General features: G+C 42.8%; 1 protein-coding gene across 9 annotated transcripts in view; it reads right to left on the minus strand.

The window, feature by feature from the left end:
- The window catches only part of PLCB4 (phospholipase C beta 4), a 190,550-nt gene that overhangs the window by 19,919 nt on the left and 150,462 nt on the right, over positions 1–20,169 (minus strand). For all 9 annotated transcript variants that reach the window (XM_077781976.1, XM_077781974.1, XM_077781975.1 and 6 more), the window contains 6 exons: positions 14,740–14,944; positions 10,965–11,053; positions 10,435–10,585; positions 7,672–7,721; positions 7,485–7,550; positions 2,503–2,618 (listed from right to left, as the gene is read on the minus strand). In XM_077781976.1, coding sequence (XP_077638102.1) covers positions 2,503–2,618; positions 7,485–7,550; positions 7,672–7,721; positions 10,435–10,585; positions 10,965–11,053; positions 14,740–14,944 — 677 coding nt within the window. The remainder of the gene's footprint in view (positions 1–2,502; positions 2,619–7,484; positions 7,551–7,671; positions 7,722–10,434; positions 10,586–10,964; positions 11,054–14,739; positions 14,945–20,169) is intronic.

The raw sequence follows: 20,169 nt of genomic DNA on the forward strand, positions 1-20,169 counted from the left end.
TTCCCCCAGCTGTGGTGGCAGAGCCCATGGCTGAGCCATGGAGTCACAGGTGGGAACAAATAGCCAGGGCCAGCCAAATCCAGTACCACCTACCAAGCTCACTTGGATTTCTGGACAGTCCTAATCAATTAGGAGGATCTTTATGTGCCCTGACTCCAGTTCAGAGTGGGAACACAACCATACCTATTCCCATATGCCTCTCTGAGATTTGTAAGCATTTAAAGTGCATGACAAAAATAGCACAGGGAGCAAAATCCTGTCCATCTGTCAGTGAATTAGCATGTGATTAAGAACTCCTACTTTGCTGAACAATATGCAGTTGGCATTTGTCACACCATGTGGCAGAAATGAACCACAAAAAAACTCGCACAGAAGATCAGAAGAGAAAGCTGCATTTACACCTATCAAAGGCCTTTTTATCAGGAAATAATCTGACAATTTCAATATGAATGTCTTGAAAACATGTTCTACAAGTTCTTTTACAACTTTTATTCCTTGCAAATGCTCCAGAATGATAGCCAAGGAAATGGAGCATGTCCTGTACTCACTTAACCCAGGACTCTGGATTCATCAGATCATTTAAGTTCAATAAAATTTCTACCTTGCAGAATGGACTTTCAGGACTCACCCAGAAGGAAGCCCTTAAAATATTTTGCTGTGGCATTAAAAAGTGTTTTCACAGAAAGTCTGTCAGATACTGATTCTGATTTGGCTGTTAATTGGATGCATGCAGTTGGTCTCGTACAACTGAAAGAGCCACCGGGTGACTGAGAGCTCTGGAGTCCATGGAAAGTATGGAACTGGGTAAGGAACAGTATCTGGCTTTGCATTGAAGCTGCTTCTGGAGTGGTAATTTCCAATTTTATTTTTAACTCATAATGTGAAACTAGCATAAAGGCTTTGGTGTCCATGCATTATAAAATTAAGAAAAGATGCTGCAAGTAGCCAATGAAGTGACCTCAAACTGTGAATCAAACTATGGACCGCTTTGATACTTGTCCCCTTTTGGGGTGATCTGGAGAGCATTTTTATCCAGAACTTCCCCATATTTATTGCACAGAGACAGCCATTTCCACCTCGAACTTCCTGGCACACCTTCCTTGGCTGTTTTGTCTGGACAGGCAGAGGTACTGGCTCCTTCTCAGGCCAACAGGAACACTGAGACTCTTAAACAGCAGAGCACAGGGAAACCTTTCTGCCCCACCCCACAATAATTATGGTGCAATGCCCAGAGCTCAATTCTCTGCCACTGTAGGAAATAACCTGACTGTAACTAAAAATGCAGCTGTATCAGTAATCTTCTGCTGTGTTATATCAAATGAGATTGAATCAAAGCCACGTTAAATTAATCAATCCTGCAGTTGTCCCCTCTCTGCTTGGAGAAGTAGTAATTTTCTAGAAGAAACTCCATAGATTATAAGTATTTGTGTGCTTACAGTTCTCCCGTCTTGAACAAAAAAAGTACAGCACAAACTGTGAGCTTTCAATAATTTAGTGAGGAGAATTCTCCTTACCTTGTCTACTTCTGACAGTTCTGCTTCTGTTCCTTTGGCAGTTTACAAGAATTGCACTCAAAAACCCTCAACCATTCCAAGCAATTTCTAGAAAAAGCGTTCTTGGAAGAATCCAGTGCCAAACAGGCATCTCTGTTCAGTATTCAGTGAGTGAGTTGCTGCCAGCTGTGGTTGCCAGATGACAACAATATGAAATTAGGAGCAACTGTTAGCATAGCTGGGTATAGAACTAAAGTAATTCCTGCTGTCTCAATGAAATTCCAGTGACATGGTGAGGAGAAACTGCTGCCAGATGAGCAGCAAGGCAGCAGCAGGTCCTGCCACTGAGTTCCAAATTAGAATTGGACAATCTATTAAAGACATCAGCATCTTCCAGGAACCTTTCTGGGACTAACAGAATAATATCCCAGGCCATCAGCTTGGGATATTATCAGATATCCCAGATAATATCCCAGGCCATCAGCTTCTGCAAGTGAAAACAACTCCACCCCAGTTAAAGGAGTAAGACTCATTTATCCCAGCTGAGGATCTGCAAGTTTTTTGTCAAAAAGAAACTTCAACTCAACAGCACAGCAAAAGTCTATTATTTTCAAACATTCAGGATTTAAACAGGAGCTTTTCCCCTAAAATCAAAAAAATTGCTACTTTCTGGTCACTAGAGCTGTTGAGGACCTTAGTCTGCTCACACTGAACACAACAGTGACATTCCCTGGGGAGTGCAGTGAGACCACACCAGACCACAGCAATAAAAATTAGAGGCAAATACTTTGCTTTTACTTCCAAAATTCTGATAGCAGAAGACTAGAGAAAGGCATAGTGAGTCCAGCATTTATGGCCCATTCCTAGAGCTCATTCTCAGGCTCATGTATGATGCTGGCTCAAGCTGCAATGCCCTTTTTTATTGATCAGTTTACTCCAAACCACAAAAGAATAAGTTATCAAATCTATTTGAAGTCTAAATAAAAAAAAAATTTAAAAAATATCTTACCCCTTCTTCTTGATTGCCTTCTCCAACATTTTCTCGTATGACACCTTTTCTTTATCATATTGGGCCACTATTTTGTCAATCTGTGTGCAGTGCAACTTCTGCATGGCACTGTGCTCCTGGAAAAGAGTAGAACCTCACCATTAGGTTGTTGGATTTTTGATATGCAATTTCCTTACAGCCTAAAAAATATCACTGTACAAATGGACCATTTTGACAATGGAATTTAATCTGGTCTAACCATGTGGTACTAAACAGTCCAGGTATTCCACCATAAGCACTAAAACATTCATTCTTTGCCTGAAAAATTGAAACCTGCAGTGAACCTTAAAAATATGGTACATTTTAAAACAAAGCAATGATGGGGAAAAAAGTAATTTGTTGGAATAAATGTCCACTTTAGTACAATTCTGAAGGTCTGGCCCATGATTGCCAGTGATAGCAGCACTCTCAATAATTAAGAAATTCCACCTTGTGGCAGACATCTCCTTTAGCAAGTGACAGCATGGTGTGCAATACAACTTAACTTTCTATTTTTCTTTATCGGAACAGCAGCTCATAATGATGCAAAATTTTAGCAGCACATAGAGCAATAAATATTAAATTTACACTGCAATAGGAAAAATGGTTCTTTCATTCATGTTATTTTATTAATACCCAATTGCCCTGCATTATATCCAATCATGGCAAAAAGAACCTCATTAATTAAAAAAAGCTTCATCCAGGACTTTATTTTTTATAGCTATTTTTGCACCTTTTCCACACTTGTTATTCTACTACTCTTTATTTATTATTATTATTATTATTATTATTATTATTATTATTATTATTATTATTATTATTATTTTCCATACACCTTTGCCTTATCACTGTTTCTCCCTCTAAAAAAGCTAATGAAATAGTTTTACACTCACTTTTACCAAAACATTAATACCAATGCTGCAATGCTTTCAAAATTCTAGTACTGGGCTGTACCCCAGCACTCCAACATCTGCCAAGCACCTCCCCAGGGAGCACATACAGCTTCCAAGTGTTGTATTCAGAGTGGGGAACTAGATTTGCTGTTCCACAGAGGATTTAAAGGAAAACACATTGATTCTGTCAATTTTAAAACATGCCAGCCTCACCAGGGGGTGTTTGCAGTGATTAACCAGGCAGGGAGAAATAGGGACAGTGAAAAGAACGGCTCAGGCTTGACAACATCAGCCAGACAGGTGAAGTAACTGAGAGCATCTCTGCAACTACCCACTTCCCTCTGAATGAGCTCAACTATCCAATTCTTGCCATAAAAGACTAAGAACAAACTCTGCAAAGCATGAGACTTCTGCCCAAGCTTCTGCCAAAATTTTAAGAAACGGGAGTGTTTTTTTGTAGCATCTTTTGTTTTCAAATGCAAAGTTTCAGTTGCTAACATGTTCTAGGTTGATTCAGAACAAGCTTGCAGGTAAAAGCCTCCTCAGGTAGGTTCTAGTGATTTCCTCAAGCCCACTGAACCTGCACACCTTTCAGATGAATATATATATGCCAATGTTCTGAGATGCCACCAAATTGGTATAAAAATCACAAATCACAACAAGAGTATCCATGGGAAAAGAATAGAGAGTCATATACTGTTCCCTTGGGAACAGTGAGTGAGTGTGTTCAGAAACCACAGTTCAGGCTATTAAAGGGAAGAGGGAAAAAATTCCCCTTATACAAACTGTTATTCCTGTCCAGTATCTCCCTAAAGCAATGAAAATAGTGTGCACAACTCAAAACTGAGGTCTGGAGGATTCTCATTACAGAATACAAGGATGAGGAAATAAAAAGAAGGAACTAACATTTCCAGTTTAAAAATCCATGTTGCAGAACTTTATTTGTCCACAGTCCTCTTGTCTTTTGTATTCCTACTTTTGCATTGTGAAATGGAAATTTTTTTCATATTCTTTTTTACCAGGCTTTAATTCAAACAGTACATATTTTCAATGTCAATATGAATGTGCAGGAGATGAATTTGGGGATTTAGATCAATTATGCAATTGTGGTTAATGTCTAGAACCATATTAAATTCCTCAAGAGGCACTTGTGACCATCCCTCTTGTGTCTGAGACTGCTAGAACTGCAGACCACAATCCTCTGTTGAGCTGCTGAGCTGGTAGAGAATATATCAAGGTAATCCCTCACTTATGTCTAGCCCAAAGAGTACAGAAACTACCTGACAGCTCTGAAAAATATTAAAATGAAGTAGGGGCCCATAAAACAGGCTGCTAAAACATGAAGTTGGCTGACTGAGAAATGTCCTTTTCTTTGCCCAGCCATCCCAGATCATTCCCCTAAACAGTACTCACCATATAACTTGATAAAGAAGAGCTATAAGCTAAAGGTCATCATTCAGACACATCAGCTGCTCTGTAGCTGAGTATAAGATATGGATATTAATTCATACTGGGAGATTAAAGTTACTTCAGGGAATGTAGGCAGGAAAAACTCTACCTCAAAAGCAGCCAAATGCAGGTATTTAAATGGATGCATTGTTTAAAAAGCAGCATTTTTGCACAGTATGCAGAAGTGACAGGACATAGTCTTTTTAAACTACCTAAAGCACAGGTTACCAGAGCTAAGATTCAAGAGAAGTTATTCCTAACAAGGAGATTTTTTTAAAGCAGTGACAACTACATGAATTTGCCACCGTTTCTCAAAAGTCAAACATAAGGAATACTACAGCACCAGCAGCTGATGGCTCCCTCCTGGACTGAGGTTTGGGTCATGTTCTTTGCTCCCAAGAGCAATCATCTGCTCTTCAGCAATCCCAAGAGAGGGATTTTTGGAGAATGTTATGGTAGCTGCTGGAGCCAAAAAGGCTGAAATGCTGAACAGAGGTAAGTAAGTGGAAGATAACATCAAAGAACAACAGCAACAGGGTGTCTTGTGCTAGGAAGACTGGCACCACTTAATTTTTGTTGGCCATAATGCATTTTCCAAAGCCAGTTTTAGATGGAAAAGCATTCCACTTTTCTCTCTTTAAGCATCATGGACAACTCCCTTCTGCTTGCTTACTCCTGCAGATCTCTGGAGTGTCTGTGGTTAAATGACAACCAGCCTGTTTCTGGTGCTTTTAGGTTCAGCATGCTTCAAACACAGGCTTCCTGAAAGCTGATCATGGATTGTTGCCCTGATTTTTAAAAGTGTTAAGTTTTCTTTTATAGTTATTTTGAAAGTTTTAAAAGTTTCCTATGCCTTCTGATGTTTGCACATTTCTACTGCAGTTCTCATGCACTGTTCATGTAAATAATGATTGTTTTCCATTCTTCTTAGTGAGAGGAGAGAATTGATGGATGTTGGTTTGACCAGTGTGGTTGAAGAGGTGGCAATTTCATCCTCCAACCCACTGTTGCTTTTGGAATTCTGTATATTGCAAGGTCAGAAATAAAATTTGCTCTTTTCCTCTTTTGAACTTACCAAGCTTCTGTGTACTCATTTCGTGTCCAATAGCAACAATGGGTCACCAGCTGCAGAGTCGTGCTCCATCCCAGCCGATCAAATGCACCAGGACCAGTGGTGAGCACACCCAGCACTGCCCTGAGACAACTGCTGACTCTGCATTCCAGGAGCTGCCTTGGCTGGGGCCTTTAGCCAGGCATGCCCTGGGCAGGCACTTTGTTGTTGGGTTCGAGCTCACCCTCTGCACTTAGGAGCAGGGCTCAGACATGCAAGAGCTGTGCTTGAAATGCTGAAATCCCTCCTGAGTGCAGGACCTTTCTAGATTATGGCTGGGAAAGTGCAAGCCTGAACAGATGGATCATTTTTTTTAATACTAGTAATCACAGCCTTGGCTCAGATATCCTGTGGGTTACATGTTTGAGGGAGAGAGACCCTGAGTATGTCTGTTTTCTCCATAAGCACAGGGCCACTGCTATAGCAAATTACTGGCTGCTGGCCAATGAAATTACAAAGTAGTGTTTAAAAATTAGAAGCCCCCAAAAAGATCAGCCCTATGAAGGTCTAGAAACTGTTGATAACAAAAAGTATTGGTGACAGACACTTTTTTTTTGAGCATGGGCTTTGCACACAAGACAAAAATGCAGGAATCACTAATTTCCCTTCTGCACAATCAGTAAGGAGGCTGAAATGTAACTAGTTAATTTTCTCACATGGCTTTCAATACTGAGAACCCCAAAAAAGTGCCAATTATGGAAAGTAATTTCTCCATACTTCATTGTGCAGAGCGTCCCACACCCAAACAGTCAGGAAAATAAACACAAAGACTGATCTTAGAAATGCCCAGGCAACCACATGACATCAGATCTGCAGTGAATTGGTAAGCAAAGAGAGCAAGGGAGCAACTGCTCCAACAGCCCAGAATGGATTTGTGGATTTTCTTTGCCAAAATTCATAACTTGAGATATTTTCTTCACTTATTATAACTCCTTCTGTAACAAGAGTAATGGTTTTCTAATGAAAAAGCGCAGGGCAAAATTGGCTGTGATTTCCTAGCATGGAGTGTATTTGTGGCAGTGATATATGTAATTGTGGTATCACTGCCAAGAAAAAGCTGACTATGAAGTGGTTAACACAGATACAAATGAGGACCAGGACCTCTGTATTTCTCAGCTACACATCCCAGCTCTCTCTGGTGATTTTGCAGTTTCTTCAGTGCCTGTCTTCATTGCAGCACCACCTCCCTCCCATCATTACTGCCTGGTTTTTCCATGTCAATAAGTCGTGCAAGAGGGAGCAAGACAAAATCATTACCTGAAAAAGGTGAGCCTTGAGTGTTTGTATGGGTCAAATAAACATGCAGCCAGCCTCAGGCAGATACACAAAGGGCTGCCAAAGGGAAAGTGTGCATATTTCACTGCAGCATATTTCAGTCCATTTAAAATACGCATGTCTTTCTTGGGAATCCAGCTACTATCCCTTAGTCTTCCCTTATAATTGAATTAGAAACTGTCTGTGCTAGTGAGCAACTGTTTCAAATCAGGCTATAGAACCCTTAATGATCATACCTTGGCATGTTTTTTCTTTAAGGCATTCAGCTCTTTCTGCTGTTTCTTTAAATGCTTTATATAAGCCTGAAAGAAAGAGAACCTGGATCAATTTTTCTGTGGCCATATTGACTTTAGCCAGGTAAAATCCTGGCTACTTAAACAAAAAATTAGTAGCACTTCCTGAAAAACTTGTGTCAACGCTTACCTTCATTTGCTTTAAATCTTCTATCTTCACTTGAGGAATAAGATCTATACCTGGGAAGGTATTGACATAGTTTATCTAAAACTTCATACATACTAGTATAGTTCATTCAAAATTTGAGTTTAATCACAGCAACCTACATTTAACTTAACAAGTAATTAATTGATGTTTTTCAGCACATGAAAAAAATAATTACAGGTTAATGAGAAAATCACTCGTCAAGATTCAGCTAAGATACAGTAATTTCTTTTTCCCATGCACTCTTCAATCAATTGCCTTGTGGAAAAAGTACTGAATCAATGAGTGTATTTGAATCTCTTACAGTTCTGGACTGAAGTGCCAAAACACAGAAATCTAAGAATTGAAAAAAGGTCATTTTTGCAAACACAGCAAACCACTTATGAATATTAAAACAATTTCAGAATTTTGGTTCCTAGCTGGAGATTGCTCTGGCACCACTTCTTGCAGTGGGGAGGTTTCTTGGGTAGGGCTCTACATGACTACAAAATTGAGGCTTGGTGTGCTTCTCCTCAGGTTAAAATACAGGAGGGAAAATTAACTTGCAACCTATGTGGTAACAAAAATTAAATTTGCATTTTTCTTAATACCAGGCTATGGGAAAATGAGTAGAAATTTGCTCCAAGACTAAAGGAAAGTTAAAAAATGAAGGAGAAACAGAAACCAAAAGAAGAGAAAATTCTAATTAAATTTCAATCACACAAGACTAACAGTACTATGTAGAATGAAAATTAAATTAATGAAAATGTTTTGGTCACTTTAACTGCAATGCAAACAAAACCTGACATCATTTAATGTTTATGCTTCAATAAATGCTTTGTGACATATTAAGGGCTTTTTAAAAACTACTAAGCGCATCCTACATGTAAGTGTTAATAAAAATGTCAATACAATATCATGAGAGTTGTAATTTTTAGGTTTTCCTGAGGTTTCACACAGAAATGTTGGCCTGTGTAAAAATACACTGCAAACATATTTAGTTAACTGCTCTTAATGATGTTTATGGACTATAAGATTGCCTTGAAAAGGACTTTCTGGCTTTTAAGGTGAATTTAACTGGAAAATCCTCAGACACTGTAAAAGGAAAAAACAAAAGAGAGGGGGAAAAGAGAGGCAGGCAATCTCTTTAAGGAATATGAATATTTTCTTTTCTTAGAAGCATAAGACTCTGCTCAAGTATATGGTATCAACATTAGTCTAGTAAATGAGACAGGAGCAGATGTAGGCACAGATAGAGGCTGAAGTTCTCAAAAACACAAGTGATTTGACTCATACTGAAAATCTGAGACAAAAAAAAAACCCACATTCTTGTGCATTTCAAAGCCTTCCCCATTTTGCTGCACAAGTAATTTCTAACAGCAAGATGAGTTGCGTATTTTAACAGTGGTAGAATTATTCAGATCTTAGTAAATCACAGAGATAAGAAACACAAAATAAGGATCATGACATGGGATATAGAAATGAGCAGCTCTATTTTAACATGCAAGAATACAGATGAAAATTGCAGTCAGGAAAGTGTTAAGTACTGAAACCTCAGGCCTGCATCAGGCTGCTGGGTTTCTAAACAGACCTCCTCAGGATTTTATTTTAAAACATTTACTGCATAGAATCACTACGTAGAACATTTCCTTAGCTGTCCAGGTCTGGCTCCATGGCCAGCAGGAATCTCTTGTCAACCTCACCAAAGTTATGCTTGATTAATCCACACTAAAGCTAACACTTGTGCATCATGGTCATGATATATGAAATGTGAAAACACCTCTCTGCATGAAGTGACCCAGGGTTCACCCCAGGGAAGAACTTTTGAAAGAGTTCTGGTGCCAGAGAAAACCTGAGGCTTTGATTCATTGCCAAAAGTGACTCCAGAGAAATGGCACTTGGGCTTTCAAGAGAGCACTTCCCAAGAGTGTACTCAGCCATGAGTGCTTAAATTTGAGAACAAGAGCCCTGCACACTCCTTTTCTCTCCTGGCAATAGCTTTGGGCCAAGCTGGATGAGTAAGAGAACCACATCCTAGTTCTTGTGGCCCACTAACAGAAATATTTATTGTCTTTCCTTCAGTTGTACAAATTTTCTTTCTCACTTAATCTTCATTACCTGTGATGATATGGGAGAAATAAATAATCCCATATGAATGTATAAAATGCCTTTGTAGAGGGAATGGTGAACAGTTAGAAAAAAATACTTATTCACTTATAAATGAGCACATCTAAATTTTTTTTTACAATAAACATGTGATTTCCATAATCACCATTCAGAGTAAAACCACACTGTGAAAACATTTCTAATTGTTGGGAAATCTCTACAGAATCCAGTGAATTTTAAATACCTTTAATTACTTAAACCTGCAACCCTGCCAAGGGATTTTTGAGGGGAGAAAAAAAGCAGAAAAGTTTCTGTGGACTATGCCAGATAATAGTCACTCCTATTGACACTCTAGGAATCTTTAGCAGTAAATTATTCCCAGAGACATGCAGTTTATGTGTATAATATAAACATAAAATAAAAAAATATAGCTGCATACTACAGGTATACAGCTACACGAATAGGTCACTTTGTGAAATAAAGCTCCATTACCTTTATACAGTCATTTTAGCAATACACTAAATTCTTTTGCAATTAGCCAAAGACAACTCCCAATGGCAAAATTATAAGAATTACTATAACTCCAGAATTAAATCTGAATGATCAGTGTTCCTGTGCGGCTTTGTGAAGCACTTCAGAGCAGAGGGAGGGATTTTTGGGTACCTTTCTTAGCATCAGTGCCAGAGCCAAAGCCTGCAGTGGTGCTGGGTCGAAGCTCAGAGCTGCTCTGAGGTGTTACATTGGCTTTGGAATTATTGGCTTTTCCTTTCTTGTCATTCTTTGAAGCGTCATTTGGTACATCAGCTATATCACTCTGAAAGAAACATCATCATAAATTGATTGTTCTCTCACCTGTAGCATAAAAAGCTGGGGAAAATTCTGAAGGACTTACTTTAAACATAATGAAATTGTGACATATTTTCAAACAATGCTATAGTAAAGTATTTCAAATAGCTACTTACTAAAATACAACTTGGTCCCCATTTATTAAAATCTCTCCTCCTAAAGGATGGATTAATGTGATCCATGAAAAGCCAATCAGTATTTCAGTAAATGACATAAGCCAGACAAAGAAGCTTATATTTGAAAATGAGAAGAGATAAGGTGCATTGATTGGAGAAGGACCAGTTCACTTTAAATAAAGAACACGATATGGACAGAAGTGGGTTGTGCTTGTCATTGATTCTACTTACAGTTTCAATACCCATAGCTCTCATTTGGTCTGCTCTTTTTTCTGTGATAGATAAAAATTTCTTTGGATCTGATAAAGCATCCACAATATCTGTAAGAAAAAAAATCAACTTTTTGTGAGCTTTGGAGGCACCTGGAAATCAGTATTTTACAAAAGCTTTACTCTATCCCTGCTATGAGACATGGCTTGCCAGAGGACTCCAGCTTTCTATAGTGAATTTGGCAGGACTGGAAGTGCTTATTTCCACAGCACCTGGAACATGGAACAGTTCATAATGCACCTTGGTAATCTAGGTACCTTGTTTAGGACTTTGTCAGACTGCTCTAACTTCCTCCCAGTCACTGACTGTAGAATTTGAGACCAGGATGGGACCTCCTGAGCCACAAAGCACTAACTTTGTCCCTTGGTTGAGGGGTGCTGACTGACTCGGGACTGCAGGGAATTGCAGAAAATGCTGTTATATTTCCTAGCTAAAGAGCAGTTTCAGGTGAATTAAAGCAATCTATTCTCAGGTAGAACTATTCTCAGTAGCCTTTGTGATATTCCATGTCTGGAACATGACAGGCTGTGAGATGGCTTTTCTAGGCATGACCAGCATCAAAATCTTGCACATGACACAGTACCACCAGTGGTACCACAGTCCTGGGTACCAGACAGATTACTGAATCTGTTTTCCAGTGCAGAGATAAATGTGCAAGCACAGGTTCACAGCATGACAAAGTCACAGGAGATTTTAACCTGCATATCAAATAATCTCTTCCTGTGCTTAACTCCAACGGTCCAAAAAAAAAAAAAAAAAAAAAAGAAAATATCCAACCCATCAAGAGGTTTGGCAAGAAACTTCAAGAAACTTCTTATTCAAAGTAGGGGCTGGGCTGTATCACCTGCCTCCCAACCTGAGTTGCTCTGTGGAATGTTCCTCTGAAGTCACAGCTCAGACAGGCCTCCCATTCCCATGGAAGTTGTATTCAGAATTACCCTTGAGATCTGTTTACCTACATGAATAGGTCATCTCCAGTAACTGCTGTGACCCACTGACATCTCGTGAAACTTATTTCACACAGACAAAAGCCATGTAGGGTTTATTTTTAGCCATGGCAATGGCTTGTGGCTGAGCACAGACTGTTTCTCTTCTCCCTAACTCATTAAGGATGTCCCTTTGTCCTTGGCATACACTTTTCACTGAAAACCCTGCCAGCACCGTGCATCACTTGGAAACAGAAGCTGATTATCAGGAGCTGCTAGGTAGAAATGCCTAACGTGTTTGTGGGCTCTGCAAGGAACCACACCAGTACATCCCCAAAGGCTCAGCACTTCTGAGGGGAGGTGAATCGTCCCTGTCCTCTGCTTATGCTCCCCTTTCTCCCCAGGGAGGCGAGATGGGGGTGGGGAGGAGCATTCTATTGGAGAACTGCAGTTAAATACAAAACTCTGAGAATCACTGGAAGAGTGCATTACAGAGGGCACCAACCACTAACCTGACAGCCAGGCTTACTCACTACAGGTTTCTAGAATAGAAGCTTCTCTTTTGAGAATGCGGCTTCATTTGCATCAATTTGTGCCATTATTGTGCTTTAATTTGGAACAGAGGGGCTGATGCAAATAAACCACAAGAAATTACAAAGTTATAAAATAAAAAAAGAAAAACACATCTTTTAAAGCCTACAATGCATCACCCATTCTAGTTATTATTCGGGGAACATTTTAAAATCTTACTCCTACAGGTTAAAGAAACAAAAAGGAAAGAAAAATGAAAGTAGGCAGCTACTGACTTGAGCTCAACCTTCCTACAGGTTTGCTAGAACAACCATGGAGATCCTAATGATAGCTCATAAAACAATGAGAAGTTCACTGCAGATGATAAGTAATTGAAAACCACATGCCAGCAGAATACTAATGATTCCACCTGAGTGTCAGAAGTTATCTCCCAGGTGTTCACCATGCTGCTGTTCTGTACCAAGGAGGAAAATGCATGAGGCACATCCACCCTATGTGGGAAGGGAGAGGAGAACTAGAATTGAGCTCATTTAAATCCTGTTCATATGGAGGCTGCTTTTGCCATAGCTGACAGTAAACTACAACCACCAGCCCTCCCTCCCCATTTTACTGTAACAACACTGTTACTTAGGGGTAGCAATGTTTTCTATCAAACAAACCACCTACTGCACTGCTGACACTGTAGCACACAATTTGTTGAAATACTCTGGAAAACCAGTCTTTCACTTCTGCATGTGCAGAATGCAGTTTAAAAAATAAATTAACCAAATACTTTCTCCTTGTGGGTCCAGCACACTCAGCAGCTCAAGCCACATCAAACTCAGTGCTAAGTTTAAATTCTATTATTAGAAAAAGTCTGGCATCATAGAACATCAATCCCAAATCAGAAGCATGTTCTTAGTCAAGAAAATACTTTAACTGAGTCATTTGCTACCAAAAGCTTCAGTTCAGGTAAGAAATAAAGGGCACACTTAAACATGTCTCTTAGACTGATGGTTCAATTACCCTTGAGAATCTCAAGTTTAGGCAGAAGCTTACATTTCTCTTGAGACAAAGTCCCTGCAGTTAAATACTGTGGATGAAATGTGCTGCATAATGGCCTGGTGGTGCTCCAAGGCCCATGGCAAAACTGCAGCTGACTTGCCAGAAACCAGGATTTCACATGTGAACAACAGAAATGCTCCTGTATCACCTTTCTTCCATGAAATGTTGTTACTGAAGTTTCAGCCTGTTTTTTTTAAAGCCTGGATAAGCACCAGCAAACACAGACTTGAAGATCGGTTAGGTCAACCTTCCCTTCTTCAGCTTCTACTGTGAAAATCACACTCGGAGAAGTGCAGCCATTCTTTGCATGGCAGCAGGTTTGAAATAGGTTTTGTGAAGAGAAAAACATTGGTTTAATCAATATCTTTCATCAGTAACCCCTGAGGTAATTGCTGCAGAGTAAGAGCACCAGCATTTTGTGCAATTCCTACTTTACAGTTTTAAATGGTTTATGTATTGTCCAATGCACAAGCAAATTTCATCTTCTGGGGTGAAGAAGCCCTTTCTGTCAGGGGGAACTCAAGCATTACACAGATTTTAGGGGTGTAATGATTATTCTCAGCTCTTTGCTCCCACACATATGTGGCAATTTGCTACTGCTCAGTATAAATGACCACAGCTTTGCCAATCTGATCATGGATATGGCTCACATTACATTAACTTTCCTGAGAACCCAAAACCAATTAAACCACACTAAAAACATGTAAAATTGGGAGAGGAAAATGCAGAGATGCACTGGATGTTGAATTATTTCAGTGGCCATTTCCAAAAATACGCCAATATTCCCAAGAATATAGAATTGGTTTTGTTTGAAAAGAACCTATATTTCTGCATGTATTTTTTATACTTATAATCCAATCAATATAGATAAAGTACATCCAAACCTTACAGATATTTATGCCACACAATATGTAATAAAAAGAAAATACTTTAAATTGTCAACAGAGAAAATCAAATTGAGCTAAGAAGTAGTAGATTATTTTCCACATTATTTTCTCATTTTAGTACATTAATGCATTTATCATCAACACTGAGGCAGGCCCTTAGTAAAAAAGCAGATTCCTTCTCTCAATATCCAGAGATTCCAAGGAGATACAGAAAGCTAGAAATACTGGATCTTTCCATCGTCCAGCACTGCACGTGTGCTTCTGGCTGGCACAGTGACCCTGGAGCATTCAGGACTTGCACACCAACATTCAAGAGCCACAGCACACCGAGACAAAAACTGATCTCACCTCCAAACCCATCAGGCACATAAGTTTTAAGCACAATGTTGCAGAAAACCGTTGGAAGAGAAAGGGGTTTGTTGCCCTCGTTCCGGAGGGAAATGTGTCTGTAACCTGCTTGCAGCCCATCCAGAGGCAGGATCCTCTGACCAATCAGCTTATTATTGTCATCATACACTGCTATTCTCAGGACAGCAAGGTCAGGGAGGATAACCTGGAAAGCCACAAAACAGAGACATTTAATGGCATTGACACAGCAGCTTCCTCCCCACCTCCCACGTGTGAACTCTGGATACCAGAAACTATCAGCACTGTAAGATCAAGTCATTCCCTGCAAACCCCAGTTTTCAAAATTAAATCTTTCCTAGAAAAGCTTTTTTCACCCTAAATAATGGGTAGATTTCAGGTTATGTAAATCCTGAGCTCACAGTTACTCTGGCTAAATATTTCGTGTGTTTATTTTTCATTACTGAAGACTGGTGGCAGTGATAAGAAGGCAGGTAAATACTGCATGGGAAATGACAGATACAGCAGCAATCAAAGGGCAGGTAGGGGTGGATCAGGAGGAATTATGACAGAAAGATGGGATTTGGGATGCATCCAAAAGGGCCAGGAGAGTGCAAGCACAGGCTGCTGGGGATGTCTGAGCTGCTGAAATGCTGTGCTGCCAGCAGAGGTGGGTGTGCTGCACTCAGGATGTAAGGGTTCAATGCATGCATGGGAACAGGGGTGCTGCAGCCTCCTGCACCTGTCAGTCCCCAGCTGGGCTGACCAGGACAGGAACAAAGCGATCCCCTGCCCTCCCTACAGCAGAGGTGCTGCCTCTGTGCCTGCAGCAGTGAGGAGGAAGCAGACAAATAGAGGTGTAGCTCCTCTGCCAGCCCATTCCCACCACACACTGGGAAAGACTTCCCACTCCTTCCCTAACTGGTGCTACTCACCATCTCCTGTGGGACAAAAGGGAAGACCTCAATAAATTGTGTCTGCCTTCTCCCTTAGACCTTCCCTCTGCCACTTCCATTCTCACTCTTGGGGAGCACAAAGTAAAGGCTGTTTTTGGTCTCTGAACCCCTGTGAGCAGTTAATGGATATCCTGCTCTACTCAACTACAGCTTAGCACTCCCACCACGGGTCACCACCAGCACCTACTCCCTCCTCCCCTTACACAACAGAGGGACAACACAGAACCCAGGTCAGAGCGACTGAAACTTTATTTTAATTAAAATAAATATGAGAAAACGTGACAGAAGAACAATCAAACACAGTACCTGAGAACAACTATGTACGGTTAAGGATCAGCCTGAGAAGAACACTGCAACCGAAGCAGGGCAGGTAAGATCTCTCCCCTACAGCTCAGCACATCTTTCATTACATGATGGTCTTTTGTCGCGGAAGATAGATAAATATGATTATCCATAAATAATACAGCCAGGATGAGAACAGTTCTCCCAGCTAGCCGGACAATGCCCCTGCCTACGGATGGGTCCTGGGGTCAAGTGGACGGTTCCATCCCACCCCCCAAATGATGTATGGTTCATCCCGCACCTCTATCCCTCCCCTAAGACATCAAGTACCTGTAACCCCATTGGCCCGAGCCTTGTTCCAACCCACCTTGAAGCTCCTTGAAAAGGGGGCTTTGAGGGGCCACACGCTCCCTTGGAACCTCCTCCCTCCTTTTGGAACTTCCTCCTCTCTCTTGGAGCTGCCCCTCTCCTAGAGCATCCTTTTGTCTCTCCCCTCCCTCACCTCTCAAGCCCTGCCACGTGCTGCGTCTGGGAGCACGAGGCAGGACCCTTCTGCATCCCCAATAAACCTGATCCCCCAACAGCAAACTTCAGAGATCTCTTGCCTCCATTCATCTACACCGGGCAGGAGCCTGCTATTTTCTACAAACTGGCGCCCAACAAGGAAAGGGAATCCACACATCTGTGAACATGTCTCCAGCCTTTCTACCTGTGGGACACCTCTCCATGCACGGCAACTAAATTACCTGTGGTAGCCTCCTCATCATTGTCGTGAGCACGGCAGTTCGTTCTTTACTAGGCAACGTAGAAGCTGGAGCTCTTTAAAGATTTGCCAAGGCAATCTACCCTCGAGCACTGCAGCTCGTGACTAGCGAGCTTTCGGAGCTCTTGGAACTGCCTCGAGCACAGGAAACGCTGCGGAGCTGCAGCGACCCGGAGCTCTGTGAGGAGCCTTGTGGCACACTGCCACATGCAGAGAGCGCAGAGAGCACTGCTTAGCACTGCCTGCACTGGAAGCCCTGAGGGGAAGTCTGGAGGTCCCGAGCACGGAAAACCCATCCCGGAGAGACGTCTGAATCCGGAGCTTTGAGGGGACCCATGCGGAGTCCTGAGCACCGACAGGAGATATGTCGGAACTCGACAGAGGACCCTGCTTTCGCGACATCGAGGTGAGCTACACAGGTCTAAAAATGGGACAATCCCACTCTGCCCTTTATAGAGATCTCTATAAGCAACTTAACCATCTCTTACGTAGCTATAACAGTACTTTGTCTAAGAAAGAGTTAAAAAACCTCCTGGAGTGGACCCTGCTTAACTTTCCTCATGCTGAGAGGTCAGCTGCCTTTACCAGAGAATTTTGGGACTCAGTTGGAAATAGACTCTTTATTGATATTTCACGACGGGATCCTAACGCTTGCGATTTGCTCCCAGCTTTTAGAGCCGTGGCCGACTTGTTTGCCCCGCAGAAGCCGGTCCCGGCCACGTGGCTGGCCCGCGCAGTTTCTGACAACCCCGCCCCTGCCGCGGGTCCCCTCCACAAGGACCCCCCGCCCCTGCGGCCCCCACGGTCTCCCGACCCCCCACACCGCTTTCCCTGCCGCGCCCCCATCCCCTGCCCCGCACCGCTCGGTGTCGACTCTAGAGCCTTTGGCCGGCACAGCCGCCCCAACCCCCCGCCTGCGCCCTCAGCGGCGTCTCTGGCCGCAGCCGTCGCTACTTTCACTGGCCTATTACAAAACAACGTGGCCACGTTTTTACAAACAATTGAACTGGCACTAGCAGCTGGCTTGCCGCCGCCTCCTGTGGGAATCTCCGAGCTCGGGGAAGAGATGCCACCCGCGCCGCGCCAACACCTGACCATGCCCCCAGTCACGGCGGCGATCAGTGGGAAGCCCCACGCTGCCCCCCCAAGCCCGAACCCCCCCGGCTGCAGGGGGACACCCTGGGGCCCTGTACCGCGAACTCGCCACCTCCCGCACCCGTGAACATGCGACAGCCCCCCGGCGGCGTGGCCCCAACCCCCGACCCCTCTAGCCACGAGGTAGACGCGGCCACCATGATGCCTCGCTGCGCGGACTCAGTGACGCACCCTGCGCGTGCGCGGTTCGTGCTACCCCCGGTCCGACCACCCCCCGCCGCCTCCGCAGCGCCTCTGATGCAGCCTCCCCTTCCCACGTGCCCCATGCCACGGTCTACACCCAGCCGACATCCCGGTGCCCTCCGGCGGCGACGCCAGGGCCCCCAGAGCTGGCCGGGGGGGCTCTGCCGCCACTGCCGGGGCCGGTACCACTTCCGAGTTCGCCGCCGGGTCCCTCCGCACAGACCCGCCTGGATCTTCTTGCAGCCATGTCACAAATAGTTCCTCCCACACCGCCGCCCTCGCAGCCTCTGGAAATCCCACCCTTACATCCACCAGCAGCTTCTCTGCTACCAGCAGCTCCTGCATCCGATTCACACAGTAATCCACCACAGCTTGGCATGCAGCGAGAGAGAGAAGAATGGACCCTAGCAGCTGCTTTGACAAATACAGGACACACAGAACTCTGTGGTACCCCTGCCAATACTACCCCCACTGCCTCAGTTTCACAGAATTCCCAAAAAGGTGTTGATAACCTCCAACTGTTAGACTGGCATGGATTCAGACGTGATATTCACAGAGAGGACAGTCTGAATCCCCAGTCCATGCCTGTGGCATTGACCCAGAAAGCTGGTGGTCCCAGAGAATGCACAGCTGTCCCATCTCAGGATGAGAGAAAATTCCTAAAAGCAGCAAATGATGGTGGTATCCCCTTTTCCTGTGGTAAACAACTGTTGAAAAGTACCATAGAAAAAATCATATGAAACCCTAAAATGCAGCTTATTAAAACAGAAAAGGGGAGTTTATCAAGCCACAACTCAAAAGAGGTTGAGTAAGGCTCTGTATGCTCACAATTTTCTAAACAGCTCTAAAGGAGAGCCTCACCCCCTGATTTATAGATATTTGCTGAACAACAAAAAAGCAAAAATAAAAGGGCACCCCTCAGTCTTAATCAAAACCTTAGACACAGGACAAATAGAAGGTCCATGCAAATTTGTAACATGAGGGAGAGGGTTTGCTTGTGTTTTCACTGGTGAAAGATTCAAATGAGTCCCAGTGAAGAATGTGAAACCCTACCATGCACCGAAGCCTGCTGGCACCCCCATACCAGGCAGTGTTTCTGCAAGTCTAAGCCAAGAGGCAAAAGCTCAGACCTGAACTGTGCAGAGACAAGAAGAAATGTCCTGCCAAAAGCAGCCTGAGAAAAGAATTGAGATTTATTGTTTGCGCGTGCATGTTGCTTTTGTTCCCTTGTTGTTGCTTTTGTTCTTTTGTTTAAGTTTTCATATTGAAGTTTCACCTGCAAGCCAACCAAAGACAAATGCCTGGGTTGCTGTAGCCAAGTCTGCAGGCTCTGGTACCATCTCTTTAGGTGACATATACCTTTTTCAACCTGTTCAATTAGAGAACCTTCCCCGGAAGGTCTTGATAATGCTACCTCAGTTAAATTCTTCCATTACACTAAAGCAAACAAGTTAAAATGCTGGATCAGTAAAGAAATAAATGCCACCTCTACTACAATCAGTAATCTAGCTAAACAGTTTATCTGATGGTTTGAGCTTTGCACCTTGGCTGAAGGAACTCTGTAAAGTAAGCTTGATTGTTTTAAAAGTAATAAGTGTAGTTTCAGTAGCAATATCCTGTATACCTCAGAGTGTGCAAAAAATAGTAATTAAGTCAGTGTTTAGCTTTCAAATGGTTTAATGAAATGGGGGAATTGTTGCAGAAGATAGATAAATATGATTATCCATAAATAATACAGCCAGGATGAGAACAGTTCTCCCAGCTAGCCGGACAATGCCCCTGCCTACGGATGGGTCCTGGGGTCAAGTGGACGGTTCCATCCCACCCCCCAAATGATGTATGGTTCATCCCGCACCTCTATCCCTCCCCTAAGACATCAAGTACCTGTAACCCCATTGGCCCAAGCCTTGTTCCAACCCACCTTGAAGCTCCTTGAAAAGGGGTCTCTGAGGGGCCACACGCTCCCTTGGAACCTCCTCCCTCCTCTTGGAACTTCCTCCTCTCTCTTGGAACTCCCCCTCTCCTAGAGCATCCTTTTGTCTCTCCCCTCCCCCACCTTCTCAAGTCTCGCCACATGCTGCGTCTGGGAGCACA

The sequence above is a fragment of the Lonchura striata genome, chromosome 3, assembly GCF_046129695.1.
Source record: "Lonchura striata isolate bLonStr1 chromosome 3, bLonStr1.mat, whole genome shotgun sequence".
In the NCBI taxonomy this organism is placed as follows: domain Eukaryota; kingdom Metazoa; phylum Chordata; class Aves; order Passeriformes; family Estrildidae; genus Lonchura; species Lonchura striata.